Raw genomic sequence first — 25,659 nt, 5'->3', positions numbered from 1 at the left:
GAGCGGGAACAAAAAAAGATCAAATTAGACCAAGGTAACGTTGGAATCACGTCAAAAGCATATTAGAACACGTACTCAGGGACATGATAAGCTACCCTACTTCTATTTTAGCAGCAGAACCCCAAGAGCAACAAGCAAATCACTCCGTCAAGGCTGTCGCTATTTTGGCGGACGAGTTCTTACAAGAATTGGAAACAGGTAGAGGCCGAAAATGTTGCGAAGAATAAACTTGAAGATGGGGTTAAGGTAAAAGCTATTCTTTTTTTAGTTCCAGTCTTCGCTTGTGAAATAAAAGACCGTAAACAAGCGTCTAGATGTATCCGGTGAGTCAAAGTTTTGGCGATTTTATTGTCTCTTCATATTATCCAAATGTTATTTGCTTCTAAATTACAGGGAGTTAAAAGAGGCATTTAATTTTAGTGATTTGATGCACCTGAAAAGGATACGAAGTCTAAAAACCCGAAATAGTAAGTTAAAATGAATAATTAATTTGAAAAACTTCTTTATATACTCTTTTTACAACTATTCGTTCATGCGATCTCCCATATGGTCTAGCGGTTAGGATTTCTGGTTTTCACCCAGACGGCCCGGGTTCGACTCCCGGTATGGGAACGCTAAATTTTTTTTTCTTACCATACGCTATTTTTTCTCTCACCTTCATGTTTTTTTAAGGTTGAAATGTGTAAGGGGAATTTTTGTAAAAGACTTAAAATTTTACAAATATTTTTAAAAGTACCTGCAACCTGTCATTTCTTGTTGTTCTTTTTTTCTAGTAATTTACACATCATTACATTTTTATAGAATAAACAAAGTTGATGTTTGATAAATTATTCGACATTTTTATCATTATTTTTAATTGTAAAAATTCTACACCAGGTGATATTCTCCATATTTTATTGTGCCCGGTATCACACCACACCTCAGCGGTCCCATCATTAGATTACCAAGCCCTCCCATCATTAGATGACCAAGCCCTCCCATCATTAGATGACCACCACACCCCAGACGTCCCATCATTAGATGATATACTTCATGGCACTGATGTTAGCAGGGAGGGGCTGGGAGAGCCATTTTTGGTCAATGTTGCTAAGACCCAGCCTCATACAAGAGCACAGTACCAGAAAGCTTCAGAACTATGGCCAACAAATTTCCATGAAGAAAAATAGTGAGTGCAGTAGCAGATCTAGGGGGAGGGTTTAGGAGGTTTAACCCCCCCCCCCCCCCCCCTTTGGGATACCAGAAAGCCATAAGTAACAAAATATAATTACCCCCTCCTCCCTTTGTCACTGAGCTAAACTCCCTCTGAAGTGAATACTTAGATCTGCCCTGGGAGTGAGGCCTTGCAACTGTTTTATGTCGTGTGTTTGTCTGTCAATCCATCTGTCTGTCTGTCATTCCCATTTGTCAATTTGCTCGTCTGTCTGTGTATGTCCCACCATCAGCTTGTCTTTATATCAGCAGTTTGACTGTCTGTACTTAAGTCTATGCATCCATCTGTCTGTCCGTCCGTCCATCCATCTGTCTGTCTGGCGATCATATTAACCACATTATCTGCATATCCTTGTTTAGTATTTCTAGGTTGATAGGTGGAGAACTATTCACTACTAAGGAACTAGAGACAATCAGCTCCTACGTGAGATTTGCCCAGCAAGCTGCGCAATATGCTAAATCAAAACAACAGGTTGGTATGATGCATCTTATAGTCCCTATATCTGGGGGGAGGGGGAGGTGTAAGAATGATGCATCCTCCAGTCCCTATATCTGGGGGGAGGTGTAAGTAAGATACAACCTCCAGTCCCTATATCTGGGGGGAGGTGTAAGTAAGATGCATCCTCCAGTCCCTATATCTGGGGGGAGGGGTAAGTAAGATGCATCCTCCAGTCCCTATATCTGGGGGGAGGTGTAAGTAAGATGCATCCTCCAGTCAATATATCTGGGGGGAGGTGTAAGTAAGATGCATCCTCCAGTCCCGTTATCTAGGGGGAGGGGTAAGTATGATGCATCCTCCAGTCCCTATATCTGGGGGGAGGGGTAAGTATGATGCATCTTCCAGTCCCTTTATCTGGGGAGAGGTGTAAGTATGATGCATCCTCCAGTCCCTATATCTGGGGGGAGTTGTAAGTAATATGCATCCCCCAGTCTCTATATCTGGGGGGAGGTGAAAGTATGATGCATCCTCCAGTCCCTATATCTGGGGGGAGGTGTAAGTATGATGCATCCTCCAGTCCCTATATCTGGGGGGAGGTGTAAGTATGATGCATCCTCCAGTCCCTATATCTGGGGGGAGGTGTAAGTATGATGCATCCTCCAGTCCCTATATCTGGGGGGAGGTGTAAGTATGATGCATCCTCCAGTCCCTTTATCTAGGGGTAGGGATATGTTTGATGCATCCTCCAGTCCCTTTATCTAGGGGGTAGGGATATGTTTGATGCATCCTCCAGTCCCTTTATCTAGGGGGTAGGGATATGTTTGATGCATCCTCCAGTCCCTTTATCTAGGGGGTAGGGATATGTTTGATGCATCTTACAATCTCTATATCTAGGGGAGGGGGCAGGGTTTAATGGAAACTGTAGATCCATCTGATTGTGTCTGTTTGATTTTTTAGGTTGGTATTGGTGCAGCAATGGTTGACCCAGAGACAAAAAGAGTTGTTGCTGTCGCTTGTGATTTGCGTCACCATGGACACCCTCTTCAACATGCTGTTATGGTTGTCATTGACTTAGTGGCCCAGAGCCAAGGAGCTGGAAGCTGGTGTTTAGGAGGAAGGGATAGTTCTGGTATCTGGTCCCTCAAAGAGCTGATTGGAATATCTGGTAAAAATGATCAAAACAAGACAATTGCTGAATCAGAAATATCAAAATGGATGACTTCTGCTAAAATATGCATGGGCTTTAATGAAGACAATAGAAATGAAAGATTAAAGCAAGGCGGGGATAAAGTGGATGCATCATTGAAAAATATAAACTCTAAACTTGATTTGCCGTATCTATGCACTGGATATGACTTATATGTCACTCAAGAACCCTGTGTAATGTGAGTACAACAACTTTTAACATGTGTGACATTTGCCGTCACCCCATTTTCCCATCATTATTTAAGATCATTTTATTAATTTTCCCTTCTCTGTTCATCATTATTTAGTCCCCCCTTCTCTATTGTCCATCATTATTTTGTCTCCCCCTTCTCTGTTGTCCATCATTATTTTGTCTCCCCTTATCTGTTGTCCATCATTATTTAGTCCCCCTTCTCTGTTGTCCATCATTATTTAGTCACCCCTTCTCTGTTGTCTATCATTATTTTGTCCCCCCTTCTCTGTTGTCCATCATTATTTAGTCCCCCTTCTCTGTTGTCCATCATTATTTAGTCACCCCTTCTCTGTTGTCTATCATTATTTTGTCCACCCTTCTCTGTTGTCCATCATTATTTAGTCACCCCTTCTCTGTTGTCCATCATTATTTTGTCCCCCCTTCTCTGTTGTCCATCATTATTTTGTCTCCCCTCCTCTGTTGTCCATCATTATTTAGTCACCCCTTCTCTGTTGTCTATCATTATTTTGTCTCCCCTTCTCTGTTGTACATCATTATTTAGCCCCCCCTTCTCTGTTGTCCATCATTATTTTGTCTCCCCTTCTCTGTTGTCCATCATTATTTTGTCCCCCCTTCTCTGTTGTCCATCATTATTTTGTCCCCCCTTCTCTGTTGTCTATCATTATTTTGTCCCCCCTTCTCTGTTGTCTATCATTATTTTGTCCCCCCTTCTCTGTTGTCTATCATTATTTTGTCTCCCCTTCTCTGTTGTCCATCATTATTTAGTCCCCCCTTCTCTGTTGTCCATCATTATTTTGTCCCCCCTTCTCTGTTGTCCATCATTATTTTGTCTCCCCTCCTCTGTTGTCCATCATTATTTTGTCTCCCCTTCTCTGTTGTCCATCATTATTTTGTCGCCCCTTCTCTGTTATCCATCATTATTTTGTCCCCCCTTCTCTGTTGTCTATCATTATTTTGTCCCCCCTTCTCTGTTGTCCATCATTATTTTGTCCCCCCTTCTCTGTTGTCTATCATTAATTTGCCCCCCCCTTCTCTGTTGTCCATCATTATTTTGTCTCCCCTTCTCTGTTGTCTATCATTATTCAAATGCAATTCTACGATATGTATAGGTGTGCCATGGCCCTTGTTCATTCTCGCATCAGGCGCGTGTTCTATAGCTGTGGTGACTCAATTCGAGGGGCACTGGGCTCTAAATACAAGCTGCACACTCAAAAAGCACTTAATCATCACTTTGAGGTGTTCCAAATTATGCATACATTTTAAATATATATATATATTTATTCTTATATTATCCCAAGATGGAGTTACCTAATCATGTAAGATATTTTACACTTTTATATTTTCGCGTTCCTTAGATGGAGTTAATTGAGGTTAATTTATTTTTAAAGAGCTACAAACAAATGAAGAAAGGACCCCCCACAAATAAAGTCGAAGTAAATATTTATTCCAATGAAAAAACTTTTGTACAGTGTACATGTTACTTTCAATGTCTTTTTAGACTGTACGGTCATGTCTATTTTTTATTGCGTTTATAATGTTTTTATAATATTTTTTTTCAGCACAATATTTTTTCAGCTGAGCATTTGGTGACGTTCATGGGCAATTCAAATTGGCTTGTGTCTAATGAAAATTAGACGTTATAAAAAAGTGTACGCAAATGATCATTTTAACAAAGCAATATTTTGTTGCTATCGGTATTCATCATGATCTTAATATGTTCTTAAAATTTGGTGAAATCTCAGGCCTGACGTTCTTATAAAAAGGTTCTTATAACAAAAATAGTGTATACTGTATACATTTCTATATTTAAAACTACATGCACTTGAATGGCTTCAAGACTGGGTATATCATCTTTGATAGTTTAGAGTTATTCTACCATTTCTCGCAAATGTGAAAAATACTGTTTTTCTTTGTTACATGTTAAGTCCAGATAATAAATGTTTTACCGCACTCTCGTGTATACCCGTAAGCTGGTAAAAGACACTCGCAAAGTCATCTATTATTCATGATGATTATGCATATAACCCCGTCAATCATTCGAAAAAGGCTTTTGTATTTGGCTGCCACGGGTGACGTCACATGCAAACTCTTATTCGATACTCGATGATTCGAAAGGTGCACAGAAAAGTTCCAAAGTTCCTCTGTTGACACTGCGGCTTTACACCGAAAAATTGAACGAATTCCCGGGTGTCTAAAGGCACAACTGAGGGCTCAATTACTTCGTTTCTTATCACCGACTTGTTGGCTTGTGGTTTCAAGACTCGCCAGTTTATGATAACCGAGTAAGCACGAAATGGACAGGCTAACAATTACAATTGCCGTTTGCGTAACATTTAGTGCCGTGCTAAATTTACCGAGCTTCTCTTCACCAATTCAAGGACATGTTATGTTAAGGAGGGATTCTGTTTTGGAGAACAATTCAACGCAAAATTCTACAGTAAATAACTCTTCAATTTCGTGTAATGGAACGAAGGAAGAATGCAACGAAACAGCCAACTCGACAACATTCCTCACGTCAAATGCCTCCCACGTAAATTTGACAAAATTGTGTGCGGGTAATTCTTCGGGAGTTCTTATATTGTGCAACGGAACATTATTGAATCTGACGCAGAGATGTGAGAATGGTAGCTTGTTAAATGAGACGATTGTTTGTGTGGGGAACATTAGCGCAAACGACACAGGTGCATCGAATATCACAGATGATATTGTTGCACAAAATGCGACTAATACAAGCCCAAATGCCACAACAAATGCTACTGTGAATTCTACGCTCTCGCCATCACACAGTCTGTCACAATCTGCAAGCCTAGGTACACCGAGTTTGGTGCAGAATCCTGATAACACTGTAAGCTCAGTGTTGGCTATCAGCCCTGCGCAAAGTGCAAGTAGTGTCATACAAGCTTCCAGCAGTACCTCTGCTGTTGTGGCATCGAGTTCAGCAGTTATCATGACAAATGCGCCAAAGATAACGACAACAGAACAGCTAGCAACCACTACAGCGGCTGAGACAACACCTACAACAACCACATCTGCGTCAACAACTACAGCAACAACCACTAAGGCAACAACTACATCTGTGTCGACAACTACAGCGACAACTAAAGAAGAGGAAAGCACCACAACAGCAGAAACAACAACAGTGACAGCCACAAAGCCTTTGTCCTCCGAAGAAACGTCTACCATGCTACCTACGACAGCACCTACCCCTAAGCCAGACACAGAGGTAAAAACAGAGGCAAAGGTTACAGAACAAAGCAGTGAGGCTGGCGCAACAAGTAAGTCTGAATTATTGGTATACCACCTGTCTTAATGATGGGCCTCTCCAAGTCTTGGCAATCTCATTTTACCCTAACCCTATCAGCTGGTTGATAACCCCTCTGTTGACTAGGTATAGGATAGAAAACACCCTCTGTTGACTATATGGTTAATAACACCCTTTGTCGACTATAGGATTATTGATAACACCCTTTGTCGACTATAGGATAATTGATAACACCCTCTGTCGACTATATGGTTGATAACACCCTCTGTCGACTATATGGTTGATAACACCCTCTGTCGACTATATGGTTGATAACACCCTCTGTCGACTATATGGTTGATAACACCCTCTGTTGACTATAGGATAATCGATAACACCCTCTGTTGACTATATGGTTGATAACACCCTTTGTCGACTATAGGATAATCGATAACACCCTCTGTCGACTATATAATATAGCCAATCAAACTACTTTTGGTGGATTTGGAAGGTCCCCCCCTAATTTCATGGGCTCCATTGTAATTTTAAGTAATGTTAGACCTGAGTTAAATGTCTGCCAGCACATTAATTTTTTCAGACAATTTCATCTGCTAAGACATGTTTTTTTTAACTAATAATGTAAATGTTAATATAAAAAAAACTTCTTAGAGGAGAAAAGGGGAAAATGCTGAAAGCCTTGGCATAATGATCCCCCCTCTCCCCCTAATTTCATGGGCTCCATTGTAATTTTAAGTAATGTTAGACATGAGTTAAATGTCTGCCAGCACATTAATTTTTTCAGACAATTTCATCTGCTAAGACATGTTTTTTTAACTAATAATGTAAATGTTAATATAAAAAAAACTTCTTAGAGGAGAAAAGGGGAAAATGCTGAAAGCCTTGGCATAATGAAATCACAAAGTCGATGTGGAAATGTTAAGGTCTTTTTTGATTTGACTGTTTATTCAGCTTCCATGGTGATAAAAGTGATCAAGTTGCAATGTGGCTTAATTTATTCAATGCATACAATTAATAATGCTGCTTTCTCTTGATCTCTGCAGTGCCAAGTCCAAACAATGCTAACGAAAAGGTATGAAAAAAATCTTACAATCCTGCGCTTCCTGTGCCCCTCGTTTACTTTACGAGCGACACAGAAAGCTCTGCACAGAAGGGTAAAAAAAATATAAGTTTGTCCCCATTTATGATTAGAGGTTATTCATTATTGAATTTAGAATCCGTACTGACACTTTACAGAAGGCCTCTTCAGAACACTGACTTGTTTTGAGAGGCACATGTTAGACAACTGTGATAAGATTGATGTGTTACTGTACAGCACTTAATTGTAATTTTGTCATCAGATAGAGTATGCTTGATTGAGCAGGGATGTGTCGGGTGTCAGATTGTATTTTCTTCTGTAGATTTTCCTATTGTTTATATTTATAAAATCTTTGAGACTAGATCGAGATGTTGAGTGACCATTTGCTGTTTTTTTTTTAGAATGTAAAGTTCTTCTACGTGAACGTGCTTATCCCTGTTAGTATCGGTGTGATAGGGGCTCTCCTTATCGCCTTCTTTGTGTTGCTCTACAAGACTTGCAGAAGAAGAAAACTAAAGAAAGTCAGATACTTTGGAAAGGTAGGTACCTTGATGTCATTGTTTTGGCATAATGAAATCATTTATCAAAAGCTCTTATTCTCCACTGTGTTGCGGGGAGCTTCAAGGGTCTGAAAATTTAAAAAAATGTTTTCAAAAATGAGATAAAAAAGAAATAAAAAAAGAAAAAATATAGCATATGTTACCCACATTCACAAGAAACACAGTACTGTATAGCAATTGTAATGTTATGATACATTCCAAATGTAATCTTACCATTTCTTATTCCTTTTTTTGTAGGCTAAAGACAAACAGTCTATGTATATGGACCGTATGAATCTTTTATCAAACTCAAGCGATGAAGAGTGAACATAGTAAGGGGACAGAAAAGATAACCCTGAGCTTTAGGCTACATCATATCACATGAAACATTAATTCATATGGACTATTGGAGGTCTATGGTTAACATGATCAGGGTTTGATCCATAGAGGCCTTGTAGGGGTTTTGGATATGATCAAATTGGATTTGATGGACAGCAACACTGTGCATGGTCAAAAGGGATGCTATGTTTATTGAATGGGAGGATACGACTTGATTTTTACAAGCAAGGAAGATGGTTTAAAGACATTTGGATTCTATAGAAATATAGATTACATTTTTGCTACTGAAGCAATATTTTTATTTGCCTAGTAACTCTTTGTAGAAACAATATTTTAGTATTAAGAAAAAATGAAGTAGAGGAAGTAGAATAAGATTGAAGTGCACGCATGAGGCATGCTACATCTGCAAAGAAGCCTCTTTTATCAAATGTTTTCTGATATTAGGTGATTGCTTAGAACATCATGTTGTTAGGGACATGTACGTTTTGTGCAGGTATTCCATGTGCATAATGACAATATTTAGTTTAGTTTTTTTTTTCTGTCACAAAACAGTCAATGTAACTCATTCAATATTCTTTGTTTCTACAAGGGTTGCAGTACAAGGACTCAGTAGATTTGAGAAATGTGACAGTAAAACCATTGTTCGCTGCAATTGCCCTACATAATAGCTTTCATCAAGATATATTCAGTTTGGGAATAATGAACAATCTGTAGCATACTCCTGGCATTTATTTATCCAGTATTTTATATTTATTTTCAACAATGATTTTTACCAACAGCCCAATAAATTGCTTACAAATATTATAAAATCATCAACTAAAAAAAAGCTTGTTTGTGTCTTGTACCTATAGATTAGAGCCATTGTTTGTTACAGTGCACATTCTCGCCCCCTTGTCTTCCTTACTTAAGAGTCTATCACCCACCATTTTGTCATCCTAGCAAAAAGCATCCATTTTCGTCGGATGATTTGCAAAAGTTGTCATGATATTGTTGATAACATTTGTTAGATGAGGTATAAAACTTTGTTTTTAGATGATTATTTGAAACCTAAGAACGAAGCAATGAAATATAGTTAGTAAAAAGGCCTTGAGAACCAAAAACAAAGCTCTCTTTAACACAAAGGAATACCCAATTATGGTATTTTGAAATTTTAACACATTTGCCTTTGAATGCTGTATAAAAATAATAACAAGTGTGTCCGACAAGGACTCTTTAACTCACTTTTTTTTTTACTTTTACAAAGGAGATTGCTGATGTAAGAGTACTTAAGTGATATAGATTCTGTAAAACCCTGGTTTCACACTGCTAATAGGTGTGTATCTAGAGAAAAAAATGATTACCTGAAATACTAGTTGGTATAAGTACCTACTTACTATTCCATAGGGGTGTACCTACTTACTATTCCATAGGGGTGTACCTACTTACTATTCCATAGGGGTGTACCTACTTACTATTCCATAGGGGTGTACCTACTTACTATTCCATAGGGGTGTACCTACTTACTATTCCATAGGGGTGTACCTACTTACTATTCCATAGGGGTGGGGGGAGGGGAATATGTGGTTAATAAGTAATGTGACATACCCTCATAAAATGTCTTGTGACTTAATAAGGCCAAAGAGATCAGTAAGAAGTAACCCCTTATAAAATACTTGTGATTTCTTGGGATCAAACAGATCAGTACAATAAGTAGTTAATAAGTAATGTGACATACCCTCATAAAATGTCTTGTGACTTAATAAGGCCAAAGAGATCAGTAAGAAGTAACCCCTTATAAAATACTTGTGATTTCTTGGGATCAAACAGATCAGTACAGACCCTCATAATATGTGTTGTGATTTCTTGGGGTCAAACAGATCAGTACAGACCCTCATAAAATGTCTTGTGATTTCTTGGGATCAAACAGATCAGTAAAGACCCTCATAATATGTGTTGTAATTTCTTGGGGTCAAACAGATCAGTAAAGACCCTCATAATATGTGTTGTGATTTCTTGGGGTCAAACAGATCAGTACAGACCCTCATAAAATGTCTTGTGATTTCTTGGGGTCAAACAGATCAGTAAAGACCCTCATAAAATGTCTTGTGATTTCTTGGGGTCAAACAGATCAGTAAGGCCCATGGCACCGTCTAGTTCGCCTAAGCTGAGCGGTACTGATTTGGGTGGAACTGGGATAGAAGGCAGGTCTTTGATTTTGATCTCATTTTTGAACATCTGCCCAATATGTTTCTGAAACAGGAAAAAAAAGAATTAGATGAAATTTGTAATAACCATGTGTAACCTGGGTATGTTAGACTCTGCTAGAAACAATTGCATGCCTTACTGCTCAGCCTATTTTTAGGAGGTGTAAGCAACTAGCATCTTGAACGAACCTAGTGGCTGATGTTCCCTGTTTTATTGTTTTATCTCTTAAGACCAGTCTCTACCTGGTAAAGGAGACTAACCTCACCTCTTCTAGGTAAAGAAACAGACTTTTCACACCTTCTGGGGAAAGAAGTAGACTGACCCATCCCTACTGGGTAGAGACACAGACTGACCCACCCCTTCTGGGTAAAGAAACAGACTTACCTACACCTACTGGAGAAGAAACAGAGTGACACACCGCTACTGGGTAAAAAAAAATGACCCACCCCTACTGGGTAAAGAAACAGACTGCCCCCCCTACTTTGTAAACAAGGAGACTTACCGACCCCTACTGGTTAAGGAAACAGACCCACCCTTACTGTGTACATAAAGAGACTGGTCCACCCCTACTGGGTAAAGAAGGAGACTGACGTACCCTTACTGGGTAAAGAAGGAGACTGACGTACCCTTACTGGGTAAAGAAGGAGACTGACGTACCCCTACTGGGTAAAGAAGGAGACTGACGTACCCTTACTGGTTAAAGAAGGAGACTGACGTACCCTTACTGGGTAAAGAAGGAGACTGACGTACCCCTACTGGGTAAAGAAGGAGACTGGTCCACCCCTACTGGGTAAAGAAGGAGACTGACGTACCCTTACTGGGTAAACAAAGAGACTGGTCCACCCCTACTGGGTAAAGAAGGAGACTGACGTACCCTTACTGGGTAAACAAAGAGACTGGTCCACCCCTACTGGGTAAAGAAGGAGACTGACGTACCCCTACTGGGTAAACAAAGAGACTGATCCACTCACCAAAAATAATGCACTCATCTCTATGATAGCTTTTTAATGCACTCACCCCAATAATAGGTTCAACAACTTTCTTGAACAGATCCCTCTGTTTTTTGGTACCCAATTTCTTATCACTAAATATAGAATCATGGAATTGCTGAAGGAGAAAAAAAATTGATAAGCAAAGTGTTGTAATATGTATATTGCCCTCCTTGGGTTCCCTGTGGCCCCTGATGTTTGATTGGGACCCCCCGTAGGGGCTGGTTCCTCGTTGAAGCTCGGAGTTAGTTGTAATTTAGATTTTGAGAAATATTAGTTGAATTAAACCACGAATTGAAAGCATAATCGTGAGGATCTGAACATATAACATGGTGTCAGAAGTCAAGTAAAAGTTTAACGGGAATCAAGGTAAAGAATATCGAGAAAAGAATTGAAATTATGGCAGAAGTAGAGTCGCACAGGACTCCTGGTCCACTGGTGCTGGATGCCCAAGCCTCAGAAAATTGGAGGAAATTTATTATGCAGTTCGAAATTTACCTAGTGGCGAAAGGAAAGGATGAGAAACCTGACAAGTTGAAGGTGAACTTGCTACTCAATTGTGCTGGAGCAGATGCAATTGAAGAATATAGTCATTTTGTTTTCAACGAAGGAGAAAGCAATGAATCTTATGAAGATGTGTGTAGAAAGTTCAAGGAACACTGTCAGGGAGCAAGAAACGTCATCTATGAGCGCCTTGTGTTTAATCAAAGAAACCAGAAAGAAGGTGAGAGGATGGACAATTTCGTGAGTGAGCTGAAACGCTTATCGTTGACATGTGAGTTTGGGACCCTCAGAGATTCACTGATTAGAGATCGTATCGTGGGAGGGGTGCTCTCGAATGAGTTGAGAGGGGAGTTGTTGAAAAAGCCAGATTTGACACTCCAAAGTGCCCATGATTACTGTAGAACCTATGAAGCTGCTGAGTTGCAGAAATTCAAGTTTGCTTCACCAACTGGTTCACAGCAGCCATTGAGTGTACACCCAGTTCAAGGAAAGGAGAGAGCACCTAATCCTACCTGTAAGTTTTGTGGTTTTCAGCACCGTTTCACAAAACCAAGTATTTGTCCTGCCTTAAGAAAGAAATGTAGAAATTGCCAACAAGAGGGACACTTTGCAAAGTTGTGTCCTCTGAAGGGTAAGAAAGAAACACCGGTCAGCACAGTAGAGCAAGAAAACCAGGTTGAGAGTATGGGCCAAGGTGATCGTGGGGGTGATCCACACTTATACTTTGGATCAGTAGAACTTGGGACTGTGTCCAGCCCCAATAGCACAAAGAAGAGCGTGATTACCCTTAGGATTGCACAAAAAGAGGTGAAAGTCAAAGCTGATACAGGTGCAGAGGCCAATGTGATGCCATATCATGTATATAAGGCCATCACTACACAACCGCTACGAAAGATTCATCAGCCTCTTAAAGGATGGCTCGCAGACAAGGCAATTCATCCTGTTGGATGTGTTCGCCTTCCAACCCAGTACAAGAACCGAAAAATAGATCTGCTGTACCTTGTTGTGCATGGAGAGTTTACACCCCTGTTGAGTTGTGAAGCCTGCCTAGACTTAGAGGTGCTCAAGTTTATGAATCTTGACCTGATAGACACACCAGAAAGACTGGCCGAGGAGACCACACAAGGGAATGGCAACAAGCCGAATGCAGAATTGTTGGTAGAAGATCCGGTTCTATCCCAGTACCAAGATTGTTTTAGTAACAAACCGGGAAGACTGCCAAACAAGGTACACCTAGAGATAGATCCATCAGTGCCTGCAGTAGTCCACCCCCCTAGGAAGATCCCCATATCCCTGCTTGAACCGACAAGAGAAAAACTCCAAGAGATGGAACAAGATGGGATTATCGTTAAAGAAGAAGAGCACACACCGTGGGTGTCTTCAATGTTGGTTGTTGACAAACGAAAAGAGAAGGACAGAGCCAACCCACCATCTAAAGACAGTGTCCGTATCTGCATCGATCCCAGGGATCTGAATAAGGCCCTCAAGAGGCCACACTACCCCATGGTCACTGTTGAGCAAGTTGCCAATCGCCTTTCTGGAGCTACAATGTTCACCACACTGGATGCATGCAGTGGATACTGGCAGGTGGAGGTAGATGAGGAAAGCTCGAAACTTCTGACATTCAACACACCTTGGGGACGGTATAGATTTACACGGCTGCCATTTGGAATTTCATCTGCTCCTGAGATATACCAACGAGAGATGGACAGGCTCTTCGCTGGAGTTGCAGTTGAAATAATTGTTGATGATTTTTTAATCCATGGAAAAGATATAAGTGATGTTGATAGGAAGATGATAGCAGTACTTGAAAGAAGCAGAGAGGTGGGCCTGAAATTTAATCCAAAGAAGATCAAGCTTCGAGTTCCAGAAGTAAGCTATGTCGGACATGTGTTCACATCCGAGGGTTTGAAACCAGATCCTGAGAAAGTGCGTGCAATTAGTGAGATGCCACCCCCATCAGACAAAGATGGCGTGCAGCGATTCTTAGGAACAATCAACTACTTGGACAAGTTCATTGAACACAAAGCTGATCTGCAAGGCCCAATCTCCCAGCTGACCCAGCAAGTAGCAGTTTTCACCTGGGAGAAGCCTCAACAAGAGGCATTCGAGAAGCTCAAAGCTGTGATCACCCATGCACCAGTGTTGGCCTATTTTGACAATCACAAACAGACCATTCTGAATGTAGATGCGAGTAGCACTGGCCTTGGTGCAGTCATCATCCAAGAGGGTAAGCCGATTGCCTTTGGTTCAAAGACTTTGTCGTCTTGTGAGCAGAGATATGCTAACATTGAAAGAGAGTTGTTAGCTATACTATGGGGAGCAGACAAGTTCCACACGTATGTATATGGCAGGCGAGTGATTGTAGAAACTGATCACAAACCATTGGAGGCAATTTTTAGGAAGCCCCTAAATGAATGCCCACCACGATTGCAGAGAATGCTTCTGAAGCTAACCAAGTATGATTTGGATGTGAGATATGTCCCAGGCAAGAAACAAATCATCTCTGATTGTTTGAGTAGAGCCCCACTCACTGACACTACGCCAGTAAGTGAACCAGAGGATGTGATTGGAATCAATCTGATTGAAAATCTGGGAATTGAGAATTCCACATTAAAGAAATTCAGAGATGCATCAAGTAACGATGAAACCTCAAGAGTAGTAATGGAATATGTCCTAGAGGGTTGGCCAGAAGACAAGGATCAGGTTGACGAACTGGCAAGAGAATACTGGAATTACAAGGAAGAGCTTAGTGTTGAAGATGGTTTGCTGTTCAAATCTGATAGAATTGTAGTACCAAGATCCATGAGAGCTGAAGTACTTGAAGATATACATGGAGCACACATGGGTGAGAGTAAGAGTCTGAGTTTGGCAAGAGACTATGTCTTTTGGCCCTCCATGACTGCCCATATTAAGGACCGAGTACGTTCATGTCAGATTTGTAATGCATTCCGCAACCAACAGCAGAGAGAAACCCTACATCCACATGACCTTCCAGGTCTACCGTGGCAGGTTGTTGGAACTGACCTTTTTGAATTTGCTGGCCATTCCTACTTGATTGTGGTTGATTTCTATTCGAAGTATTTTGAAGTTGAACTACTTCGGCAGTCCACTGCCATGTGTGTTGTCAACACCTTGAAGCAAATCTTTGCAAGATTTGGCATTCCAGCCAAAGTGATCAGCGACAATGGCCCACAATATAGTAACACCCGCAATATTTTCAGTACTACCCATGAGTTTAAGCAGTTTGCAGAAGCTTGGGGATTCCAGCATGTAACCAGCTCACCCGAGTATCCCCAGTCCAATGGTGCTGCGGAAAGAGCTGTCCAGACTGCAAAGCGAATCTTTAAGAAAGCAGCAGCAGAGAATAAAGACCCATTTGAAGGTTTATTAAAGTACAGAAATACACCTTTTGACGACATAGGTGTCTCACCTGCCCAACTACTCATGAGTAGGCGTACACGTTCAACACTACCTACCCATCGACGTTTGTTGGTACCTCACCCAGTAGACCCTCACAGAGTGGTAAAGGCATTAGCCCATCGACAAGCAAGTTCACGGATGAGCTATGATCAACACAGCCGGGACCTTCCCCCTTTGGAAGTTGGGGACAAAGTTAGAGTTCGTGTAAACAAAGATAAAGAATGGTGTAAAGCAGAAGTCCTGCCAAGGTCATATGTAGTTGAAGATGAGAAAGGACGTGTATTTCGAAGAAATCGAAGGCACATCATTTCTGTCCCGAAGGACACACCCATGAATCCGAAGATGCCAGTGGCTCCCACATACATGAGTCCTCAACCTCAAGTGGTCGCTAGGAAAGCGCAGATCAATGAACCGCCAAGTCCATTGAAAGTACAGGAAGATCAGAGAGAAACAGAAGCACATTCACCCATCAGAACAAGAGCTGGTCGTGAAGTGAAGAAGCCACAAAGACTTATTGAACAATGTTAAGAACATTTTTTGGGTTTTCTTTGAACATTTATTGAAGTTTTGAAAGGGGGGAGATGTTGTAATATGTATATTGCCCTCCTTGGGTTCCCTGTGGCCCCTGATGTTTGATTGGGACCCCCCGTAGGGGCTGGTTCCTCGTTGAAGCTCGGAGTTAGTTGTAATTTAGATTTTGAGAAATATTAGTTGAATTAAACCACGAATTGAAAGCATAATCGTGAGGATCTGAACATATAACACAAAGTAATTCCTATAATCACACGTTGAGGACTATCCACATTTTTTTATAAGATACCAAAATTACCATGTAAGACTTTCAGTTATGGTGCGCATTTTTCTTGATGACCCACTTTTATCTTGTGTAGAAGTGGTTTATATAGGTAGACTACGAATTTTTTTTGGTACAGGTACCTACAACCATATAACTGTGTGATGGGTGCCTTCATGGTACCTGTACTAGTTGCGGTGGAGAACCCGTAGCTTGCTGTAAAACCTGTGCTACTGTTGGGTATTTTGGTTGCTGGAACAGAAAAATGTTATCGACAATGAAAGACGTTAAAGGTTGAGATACTTTTATGTTTGTAGTACTGTGTTATGATAGCGGTACTTCTGCATCTGCATAAAAGTAAAACCATGGGTATAGAAAGTAGTAAACTATGCAATAAAGTTCATGAGGTCGTAACGCGAATCCTATGGGGAAGCACCGTTGTGTATGTCTGTACGTTTGTTGGTGCCCCTGAGGCTTCTGATTGGTCGACTGGATGTTCTCGTGTCTCGTGCGTGGCAAGCGAGACAGATTCATTTCAATGTTAAATGTCTGTCTGGCTCAGCACAAACTCACAGTTTGCAGGTCGGTGTTTAGTTCTTATGGGGATATATCTTTAAACTCTCAAACAAAAGCAATTATTGCGGCGCAATGATATATGTTCAGAGGTGCGTCCACCACCTACCAGTATGGTGTAGAGTGCGGCCCCTATGCGGATTAAGTTGGTCTCACCACTTCCCTGAACCTGCAGAGCCTGACATCAAAGACAGTGGCATCTCAGAATAGAATTTTACTTACCCACTAACAATAATTGCACCGCAGAATAGAATTTGATTTATCTACTTACTCACAGACAATGATGGCACCATAGAATAGAATTTTAGTTGCTGTACTTACAAACAATTGTGGCGTAACAGATTGCAGAAACTAATACGTTATGATACAGATATCCACCTTCACATCGTTGTGCACAGAATCACAGAGGTGTTGACCAATAGGGGACTTGCGCTAAGAGATCACGTGACTGTTTGGTTGGCAAACTGGCGCGCGCTCAGGCTTTTAGCGGCAAAATAACAGCAACAAAAAGCATCTTACTCAGCGCTTACAAAAAAAGCCATAATTCTTTTTTTCAGAAAGGGTTAAGTTTCCTTGCCTTTTTGGCTATTGGTATTTGTTAAAGCGGCGGGAAAGAAAGGGTTAAGTTTCCTTGCCTTTTTGGCTATTGGTATTTGTTAAAGCGGCGGCTGTTGCATACCCTGATGATTTGCAAGAAGAGCTGTTCAATAACTGGTTGGGCGATCGGGGAGTTTTTAGCCTCCGTCAAGGCCATAATCTAAAATGAACAAAAACGAGTTTTATTTTATAACAAAGACAAGAAGGAGTCCAAATAACAATAATTCAGAGTCAGACAAACTTCAAGCAAAAAAAGACATTAGTGATGAAGTGGAATTGTGATAAAAAAATGAGCAGTGAACGCAAACAGTAGAATAAGTCATCAATCGAATTTCGAGAAAACAAAAGGGCAGTTCGCGCAGATAGTCATCAATCGCATTGTGAGAAAACAATGTGTGTTGCACGTAAATGGTAAATTGAGTCATCGATTGGATTGTGAGAAAACAATGAGCAGTGCGCGTAAATTGTAAATTGAGTCACCAATTAAATTATGAGAAAACAATGAGCAGTGCGCGCAAATTGTAAATTGAACCATCAATTGAATTATGAAAAAACAATGAACAGTGCGCGCAAATGTTAAATTCAGTCATCAATTAGAAAATAATAAGCAGTGTGCGCGAATGGTAAAATGAGACATTAAGGAGGCGGCCACTTTTGCTACTGGGCACATTTCTTACGTATTGAATCACGAGAATACAATGCGCGCAAGTTCTGTGCTGGTTTTAATGACTCGGTCGCACCTTAGTGACCACCGGGACGACGAGCCTGCAAGCTTTGTTGCACGCGGTAGAGTCTAACCACGTGATCGCACTGAACACGGTGTACAGCACGTGCTCGCTAACAAACTGAAACAAAGGGTATAAAACCGTAAGTACATGTGGGCCCTGGGGATGAAAAATATATTGGCAAGTGTAGGGTGGTTCCGGAAGAGAACCACTGCACCCACGCTCCCGAAAGGGATGGTAGGCCGATTTCTCGCCATGTTAGTTGTAAGCAATTTAATAATAAGAAAAATATATTAGCAATAATAAATTATTGCTAATATACAAATAACAACGGTTTGGAACGACATTTTTTGCTTGAAGAACGAACTGCAATGAATAGCATACCATGGCTCGTAAGGGAATATTTTGACATAAAAGAAGGTTCGAATGACATTTCGTCCTGACCTGGTTTTCAAGCAAGTCATCACCAAGGGGTCCGAGAACAGCATCTTCGGTTGAGACTATCAAGGAGAACAAAAGACTATTAGTTAAAGTGGGGCTTAGGAAGTGCAGGAAAACTTGTGAGTTTTTTGGCTATGCTGACAATGGAGTTGATGGGTATGATTAAAACGATGATGACGATGACAATAATAATGATGACAGCAGTAATGATGATTTTAATGACACGATGAGAGCAATTATGGTCATGATGAGGGCGGCAGTAATGATGATGACAATGATCATGATGACAGCAGTAATGATGATGACAATGATGATGACGAGGGCGGCAGTAATGATGATGACTATGATCATGATGACGGCAGTAATGATGATGACAATGATGATGATGACGGCAGTAATGATGATGACAATGATGATGATGACGGCAGTAATGATGATGACAATGATGATTATAATGACAATAATGATGAGAACAATGATGGTGTTGATGATGATGATGATGGTGGTGCTAATGACGAATGTGGATGAAGGTAATAATGGTAATAGTAATGATGATAATGATGGGTGTCGATTGTGACACCAGTAATGATGGTAATAATAATAACAATGGGTGTCCATTGTGACACCAGTAATGATGATAATGATGGGTGTCGATTGTGACACCAGTAATGATGATAACAATGGGTGTCGATTGTGACACCAGTAATGATTATAATGATGGGTGTCGATTGTGACACCAGTAATGATGATAATGATGGGTGTCGATTGTGACACCAGTAATGATGATAATGATGGGTGTTGATTGTGACATCAGTAATGATTATAATGATGGGTGTCGATTGTGACACAAGTAATGATGATAATAATGGTGTTGATTGTGACACCAGTAATGATGATAATAATGGTGTTGATTGTGACACCAGTAATGACGATAATGTTGGGTGTTGGTTGATTATCATGACAGTAATCGTGATTAGGCCGCCATCACAGGCCATGGCCACGTCACCTTTCTGCGGCTTCCCCTCGTCATCCTGCTCCATCTCCGTGTCGTCCTCCCCACTTGTTGGAACTGGCGCAGATGCACCTGAAGTGTCCTTGACACGTTTAGTAAGCGCAAGTGCTGGAAGGACAGAGTCATTCATTCTAGAGGGTATATCAGTGCTGTACAACCTATAGGAGCCAGGGAAAGAGGACGTGCCCCCCCCTCTTACCTCTGCTTTTTCTAAATGTATAAGAAAATGACCAGTAGAGGTGTGGCTGCCCCCCAGTTGTCTTAATGTTTCTGTATCGTGCCCCCCAGTATTTCTAGACTCGTTACGGCCCTTTATATAGACATGTACAGTAGCTCCGGCCATTCGAGAGGGGGGACTGGGCACAAGGCACACGTGCGTGAGGCAAGGGTTGTAGATCAGGTGAACTCACTGAACAAGTCCATGTGGACTAGATCCGGTGTACTCACTGAACAGGTCCATGTGGACTAGATCAGGTGTACTCACTGAACAGGTCCATGTGGACTAGATCCGGTGTACTCACTGAACAGGTCCATGTGGACTAGATCAGGTGAACTCACTGAACAGGTCCATGTGAACTAGATCAGGTCTACTCACTGAACAGGTCCATGTGGACTAGACCAGGTGTACTCACTGAACAGGTCCATGTGGACTAGACCAGGTGTACTCACTGAACAGGTCCATGTGGACTAGACCAGGTGTACTCACTGAACAGGTCCATGTGGACTAGACCAGGTGACCTCACTGAACAGGTCCATGTGGACTAGATCAGGTGAACTCACTGAACAGGTCCATGTGGACTAGACCAGGTGTACTCACTGAACAGGTCCATGTGGACTAGACCAGGTGTACTCACTGAACAGGTCCATGTGGACTAGATCAGGTGTACTCACTGAACAGGTCCATGTGAACTAGATCAGGTCTACTCACTGAACAGGTCCATGTGGACTAGACCAGGTGTACTCACTGAACAGGTCCATGTGGACTAGACCAGGTGTACTCACTGAACAGGTCCATGTGGACTAGATCAGGTGTACTCACTGAACAGGTCCATGTGGACTAGATCAGGTGAACTCACTGAACAGGTCCATGTGGACTAGACCAGGTGTACTCACTGAACAGGTCCATGTGGACTAGACCAGGTGTACTCACTGAACAGGTCCATGTGGACTAGATCAGGTGTACTCACTGAACAGGTCCATGTGGACTAGATCAGGTGAACTCACTGAACAGGTCCATGTGGACTAGACCAGGTGACCTCACTGAACAGGTCCATGTGGACTAGATCCGGTGTACTCACTGAACAGGTCCATGTGGACTAGATCAGGTGAACTCACTGAACAGGTCCATGTGAACTAGATCAGGTCTACTCACTGAACAGGTCCATGTGGACTAGACCAGGTGTACTCACTGAACAGGTCCATGTGGACTAGACCAGGTGTACTCACTGAACAGGTCCATGTGGACTAGATCAGGTGTACTCACTGAACAGGTCCATGTGGACTAGATCAGGTGAACTCACTGAACAGGTCCATGTGGACTAGATCAGGTGTACTCACTGAACAGGTCCATGTGGACTAGATCAGGTGAACTCACTGAACAGGTCCATGTGGACTAGATCAGGTGAACTCACTGAACAGGTCCATGTGGACTAGATCAGGTGAACTCACTGAACAGGTCCATGTGGACTAGACCAGGTGACCTCACTGAACAGGTCCATGTGGACTAGATCAGGTGTACTCACTGAACAGGTCCATGTGGACTAGACCAGGTGTACTCACTGAACAGGTCCATGTGGACTAGACCAGGTGTACTCACTGAACAGGTCCATGTGGACTAGATCAGGTGTACTCACTGAACAGGTCCATGTGGACTAGACCAGGTGTACTCACTGAACAGGTCCATGTAATCCTTGGTGATCATGTGGACAAGCTGGTCCTCTATCACCTCCATGGATTCTGTATCTTGATCATTTCCTGTCGGTGCGCTGCGAGAACATACCTTTTATGAGAGCGATCTCTTAAAAACAGGGAGTTCTATTAGGAATTCGGTAGTTTTTTCGTTTATTCCCCCAAAATTGATCTTTGTATAGCCCGCTCAGTACTTCACCTAAAATAGATTCATCAGCTCTTTCTGGGTGTTCCCGTGCTGGCTAGGCCGTACGTGATTGGTTGAGGGGATCGAAAGTATGCGAATTAATTGAAGGTGCTCACACTTGGACTTCTCGCGCTGTAACATCGCATATCCAGAAAAAGGGGGCAAAAGAAATGTATATCTTCAATCCTTGAAAATTTTAGCACAGAATATCAAAATATTTTATAGCTCCCACACCCTCCCTTAATAAGATCCTGGGTTCGCACTTTTTCTATTTATTGTCCAAACATTGTTTAAACAGTTTCCAAGCATAGCCTGCACGCCTCACTAGGTACGTGTCTGCATAATGGCACAATTTACATCGAATAAAATGCATTTTTACCTCTCATTTTGTCTTGCTTTGACTTTCTGCCATTCGCTGTCAAGGTACTGGAGGAGAGAAAACAAAACTGTCTAAATTATGCAAATATAAAACCCCAGATGTTTTTCAATATTTAAACATTAGCCTCTTTATAAAATCAAACAAAATCTTACAATGGACATGATCATAAGCCGAAGACGGTTCAAGATTTTCTCAGCAAGGACATATTCACTCACTTTTTTTCCCTCCCGTCCCTTTTGACATGTTGCCATAGTAGCTTCTGCTCACTAGTGCAGTGGCTACAAATAGGTGTCAAACTTGTTTGAAAAGTCGCTATCAGTCCCTTTTCCCACCCCACCCCCCCCCCCCCCCCCCCCCCCCCCCCACACACACACACACTTTTGGAACCACTACGCCTCCCCACTTGAAAAGGCATTGTTATGTTTTCGATTCAACTTAGTAAATAAAGTTATAAAGGGTTTTCAGTTCTCTCCTTACTTGTCTGGAGGGGTTCATCTAGAAAAGGGAACATTAAACCTTTAATCGACTATGACCTTACCGTGAGCATGTATCGGATGAAGTGCACAAGAATAGGTACAATGGCGAGTTGGTAGTACTCTGCAGGACAGTTTATGATATATGCACGCAGGAAATGTCGTGGCAATAGTCAAGGGTTGACACATGAAAAGCAATGTTACGTATTCTTATTCAACATGTGTAATCGATATAGTGACTTAATATGGTAGTTTAGTAAAAGTTTCAAACTAATTCAATAAAAAATGTGTATGAAAATACAAGCATATGACGAACGGTAGCTGGATACGTGAAGTTGATCACATGTTCTATTTGTAAAAGGATCATGTGTTACATGATGTTGATCGCATCTTCTCTTTCTAAAAGGATATTCATGATTAGCCTGAGGCGGTAGTTGGGCACGTGATATAGGGTGTTGATCACATGTTGTATGATATACTCTGCTAGGCTTGGCTGGGAGTAGAGCTGCAGTACTCCTATGCGACCTAGGATGTTATAGCTGCAAAACACACAATACGCAATGATCACAATATTGAACTTACCTTTCAGGATAACAATCTCTTTACCCAAGAGTAACGCAACACTCTCTTCACCCAGGAGTAAAACAACACTCTCTCTTCACGCAAGAGTTCACCCAAGAGTAATGCAACACTCTCTTCACTTATGAGTAACACAACACTCTCTTCACTATGAGTAACGCAAAACTCTATTCACTTATGAGTAACGCAACACTCTTATCACCTAAGAGTATAGTAACACTCCATCAACCAAGAGTAACACAACACTCTCTTTGGTTGACAGAGATTAGAAAGCCTACTAAAGCAACTGACATCTAAATCCAGTAAGAACTGAGGGAATTGTCTTACATGTTCTCTGTAAGGTAGAAGATGAAGGTCTTTGTTTTGGAGGTAGCATCATCCTCTGGGAGAGTGGACCGAGAGCTGTCTTCTTGAGACTCAAGAACTAAGGAAATGCGTGACACATAATCAAAAGCTAAAAACATATCAAAGTACCTGACACAAAGCGTGACCTGTCACACAATACCAAAATATAGCATAGATGAAATTAAATATGGCACATAGCTTACCAAATATGGCATAGTGCTTACCAAATATGGCACAGTGCTTACCAAATACGGCAGAGTGCTTACCAAAATATAGCACAGAAATTAAACATGGTGCAGTGCTTACCAAATATGGCATAGTGCTTACCAAATATGGCATAGTGCTTATCAAATATGGCAAAGTGCTTACCAAATATGGCATAGTGCTTACCAAATATGGCACAGTGCTTACCAAATGTGGCATAGTGCTTACCAAATATGGCACAGTGCTTACCAAATACGGCACAGTGCTTACCAAATACGGCACAGTGCTTACCAAAATATAGCATAGAAATTAAACATGGCGCAGTGCTTACCAAATATGGCATAGTGCTTACCAAATATGGCACACCTCTCAGTTTCATGAAGACCCATAGCAGGAAGGTACCCAGGGTGCATTGCAGCCTTTCCTGCTGGTCCATACATCTCATTTATGGACCTGGAAGCGAGTCAAGCCAGTCATGTGACTTGTGTGATGTGATTGTGTGCAATAAGAAGATTTGGGTCATTGTTTCTACAGCTAATTACTCATAAATCAAACCTCAAAGGGTAATCAGGGAAATTTATTTTAAGTGATACTTTAGGCCTAACAGCATCAGATGTGACAGGCAATATTTACTTAGTGAGGGGACACCACGACCTGAAATGATGGGTGATGAGATGCCAAACACTTGACCATCACATGACATTATAGGTTGACACTTACTGGGTAAGGAGATTTTACCCCCTCACATGACGTGACAGGGTGACACTTACTGGGTGAGATGTCAAACCCTAGATGACGTGACAGGTTAATACTTACTGGGTGAGATGTCATGCCCCAGATGACGTGACAGGGTGACACTTACTGGGTGAGATGTCACACCCAAGATGACGTGACAGGGTGACACTTACTGGGTGAGATGTCACACCCAAGATGACGTGACAGGTTAATACTTACTGGGTGAGATGTCATGCCCAAGATGACGTGACAGGGTGACACTTACTGGGTGAGATGTCACGCCCCAGATGACGTGACAGGGTGACACTTACTGGGTGAGATGTCACACCCTAGATGATGTGACAGGTTAATACTTACTGGTGGAGATGTCACACCCCAGATGACGTGACAAGGTGACAGGTTAATACTTACTGGGTGAGCAGGAGCAAGTATGGCAGGCCTTGGAGAAGATGAGACTGGGCGGGGTTAGCTGCCGCATCAGTGACAGGGTCACCAGGCATGAACCCAGTGCAACCCTTAGCACTGTCACAGGCCTAGAGACATACATGGGTGGATGGGTTAGCTAGAGTAAGCAAGATGTGTGACCACAGTGTGTGGAATCCTTACCACTAATACTAAGGGCTAAGGGATAGACATTCAAGGAGCAGTGGCAAGGCTTGTCCCACCCTTGAAACACAAGGCAAGCCCCACCCTAGACCCACATACACAAGGCAAGCCCCACCCTTGAGACACATACACAAGGCAAGCCCCACCCTTGAGACACATACACTAGGCAAGCCCCACCCTTGAGACACATACACAAGGCAAGCCCTACCCTTAAGCACAAGCCAAGCCCCACCCTTGAGAAACATACCCAAGGCAAGCCCCACCCTTGAGACACATACCCAAGGCAAGCCCCACCCTTGAGACACATTGCAAGCCCCACCCTTGAGACACATTGCAAGCCCCACCCTTGAGACACATACACAAGGCAAGCCCCACCCTTGAGCACAAGCCAAGCCCCACCCTTAGGAAACATACCCAAGGCAAGCCCCACCCTTGAGACACATACCCAAGGCAAGCCCCACCCTTGAGAAACATACCCAAGGCAAGCCCCACCCTTGAGACACATACCCAAGGCAAGCCCCACCCTTGAGACACATTGCAAGCCCCACCCTTGAGACACATACACAAAAATTGCAATCTGCATTTACACAGTAAAATAAAACAATAATAAAACAATAGTACCACCAAACACATGCACTCTGTTCCAAATAAGGTTCTCACCTGCACTGAGTCAAATGCTTTAGCTTGTCTTGTTACAGCCAGAGTAGTGACCAAGCCTACCATTAACTGAAAAGAGAAAA

The 25,659-nt window shown here is 41.9% G+C and overlaps 3 protein-coding genes, 1 long non-coding RNA gene and 1 other non-coding gene across 10 annotated transcripts in view; 4 read left to right on the top strand and 1 right to left on the bottom strand.

Moving 5' to 3' along the window:
* Positions 1-40: 40 nt before the first annotated feature.
* On the top strand, positions 41-4,997 carry LOC5507140 (probable inactive tRNA-specific adenosine deaminase-like protein 3). Its single transcript, XM_048730387.1, has 8 exons — positions 41-198; positions 269-323; positions 394-467; positions 877-1,165; positions 1,570-1,681; positions 2,606-3,033; positions 4,157-4,283; positions 4,607-4,997. Exons 1-8 carry the CDS (start codon positions 84-86, stop codon positions 4,679-4,681), a joined length of 1,275 nt encoding a protein of 424 aa, XP_048586344.1. The 5' UTR covers positions 41-83; the 3' UTR covers positions 4,682-4,997.
* Positions 541-612, top strand: Trnae-uuc. The gene has a single exon. It is a non-coding gene; the product is annotated as a tRNA-Glu (tRNA).
* A 129-nt stretch (positions 4,998-5,126) lies between the features above and the next one.
* LOC5507128 (mucin-22) lies at positions 5,127-8,605 on the top strand. Its single transcript, XM_001627750.3, has 4 exons — positions 5,127-6,322; positions 7,350-7,378; positions 7,786-7,923; positions 8,182-8,605. The coding sequence occupies exons 1-4, from the start codon at positions 5,341-5,343 to the stop codon at positions 8,248-8,250; spliced, it is 1,218 nt and encodes a 405-aa protein (XP_001627800.1). The 5' UTR covers positions 5,127-5,340; the 3' UTR covers positions 8,251-8,605.
* A 368-nt stretch (positions 8,606-8,973) lies between these two features.
* LOC5507138 (exportin-5) overlaps positions 8,974-25,659 on the bottom strand; it is a 36,895-nt gene continuing 20,209 nt past the window's right edge. For 2 of the 6 annotated variants that reach the window (XM_048730383.1, XM_048730384.1), the window contains 16 exons: positions 25,580-25,645; positions 24,725-24,846; positions 23,931-24,031; positions 23,357-23,453; positions 22,862-22,989; positions 22,516-22,613; positions 21,978-22,024; positions 21,394-21,488; positions 19,498-19,611; positions 18,495-18,550; positions 18,066-18,170; positions 17,408-17,485; positions 16,838-16,906; positions 16,339-16,407; positions 11,464-11,553; positions 8,974-10,491 (listed from right to left, as the gene is read on the bottom strand). In XM_048730383.1, coding sequence (XP_048586340.1) covers positions 10,333-10,491; positions 11,464-11,553; positions 16,339-16,407; positions 16,838-16,906; positions 17,408-17,485; positions 18,066-18,170; positions 18,495-18,550; positions 19,498-19,611; positions 21,394-21,488; positions 21,978-22,024; positions 22,516-22,613; positions 22,862-22,989; positions 23,357-23,453; positions 23,931-24,031; positions 24,725-24,846; positions 25,580-25,645 — 1,494 coding nt within the window. In that variant the 3' untranslated portion in view covers positions 8,974-10,332. The remainder of the gene's footprint in view (positions 10,492-11,463; positions 11,554-16,338; positions 16,408-16,837; positions 16,907-17,407; positions 17,486-18,065; positions 18,171-18,494; positions 18,551-19,497; positions 19,612-21,393; positions 21,489-21,977; positions 22,025-22,515; positions 22,614-22,861; positions 22,990-23,356; positions 23,454-23,930; positions 24,032-24,724; positions 24,847-25,579; positions 25,646-25,659) is intronic. The other 4 variants (XR_007312262.1, XR_007312264.1, XM_048730386.1 and 1 more) reach the window with 4 other exon arrangements.
* Positions 10,489-16,569, top strand: LOC125568347. The gene is made up of 2 exons (XR_007312265.1): positions 10,489-10,873; positions 16,295-16,569. It is a non-coding gene; the product is annotated as an uncharacterized LOC125568347 (long non-coding RNA).

This window comes from Nematostella vectensis, chromosome 7, assembly GCF_932526225.1.
Source record: "Nematostella vectensis chromosome 7, jaNemVect1.1, whole genome shotgun sequence".
Taxonomy (NCBI): domain Eukaryota; kingdom Metazoa; phylum Cnidaria; class Anthozoa; order Actiniaria; family Edwardsiidae; genus Nematostella; species Nematostella vectensis.
This window is presented reverse-complemented; position numbering and strand designations above follow the sequence as displayed.

Excerpts from the sequence above, each read along its gene's own strand:
- LOC5507140 (XM_048730387.1), top strand. The coding sequence starts at position 84 with ATGATAAGCTACCCTACTTCTATTTTAGCAGCAGAACCCCAAGAGCAA. Across the intron at positions 199-268 it reads CTTACAAGAATTGGAAACAG|TTCCAGTCTTCGCTTGTGAA; the intron begins GTAGAGGCCGAA and ends TTCTTTTTTTAG. Across the intron at positions 1,166-1,569 it reads AATTTCCATGAAGAAAAATA|TATTTCTAGGTTGATAGGTG; the intron begins GTGAGTGCAGTA and ends ATCCTTGTTTAG.
- LOC5507128 (XM_001627750.3), top strand. The coding sequence starts at position 5,341 with ATGGACAGGCTAACAATTACAATTGCCGTTTGCGTAACATTTAGTGCC. Across the intron at positions 7,379-7,785 it reads CAAACAATGCTAACGAAAAG|AATGTAAAGTTCTTCTACGT; the intron begins GTATGAAAAAAA and ends TTTTTTTTTTAG. Across the intron at positions 7,924-8,181 it reads AAGTCAGATACTTTGGAAAG|GCTAAAGACAAACAGTCTAT; the intron begins GTAGGTACCTTG and ends CTTTTTTTGTAG.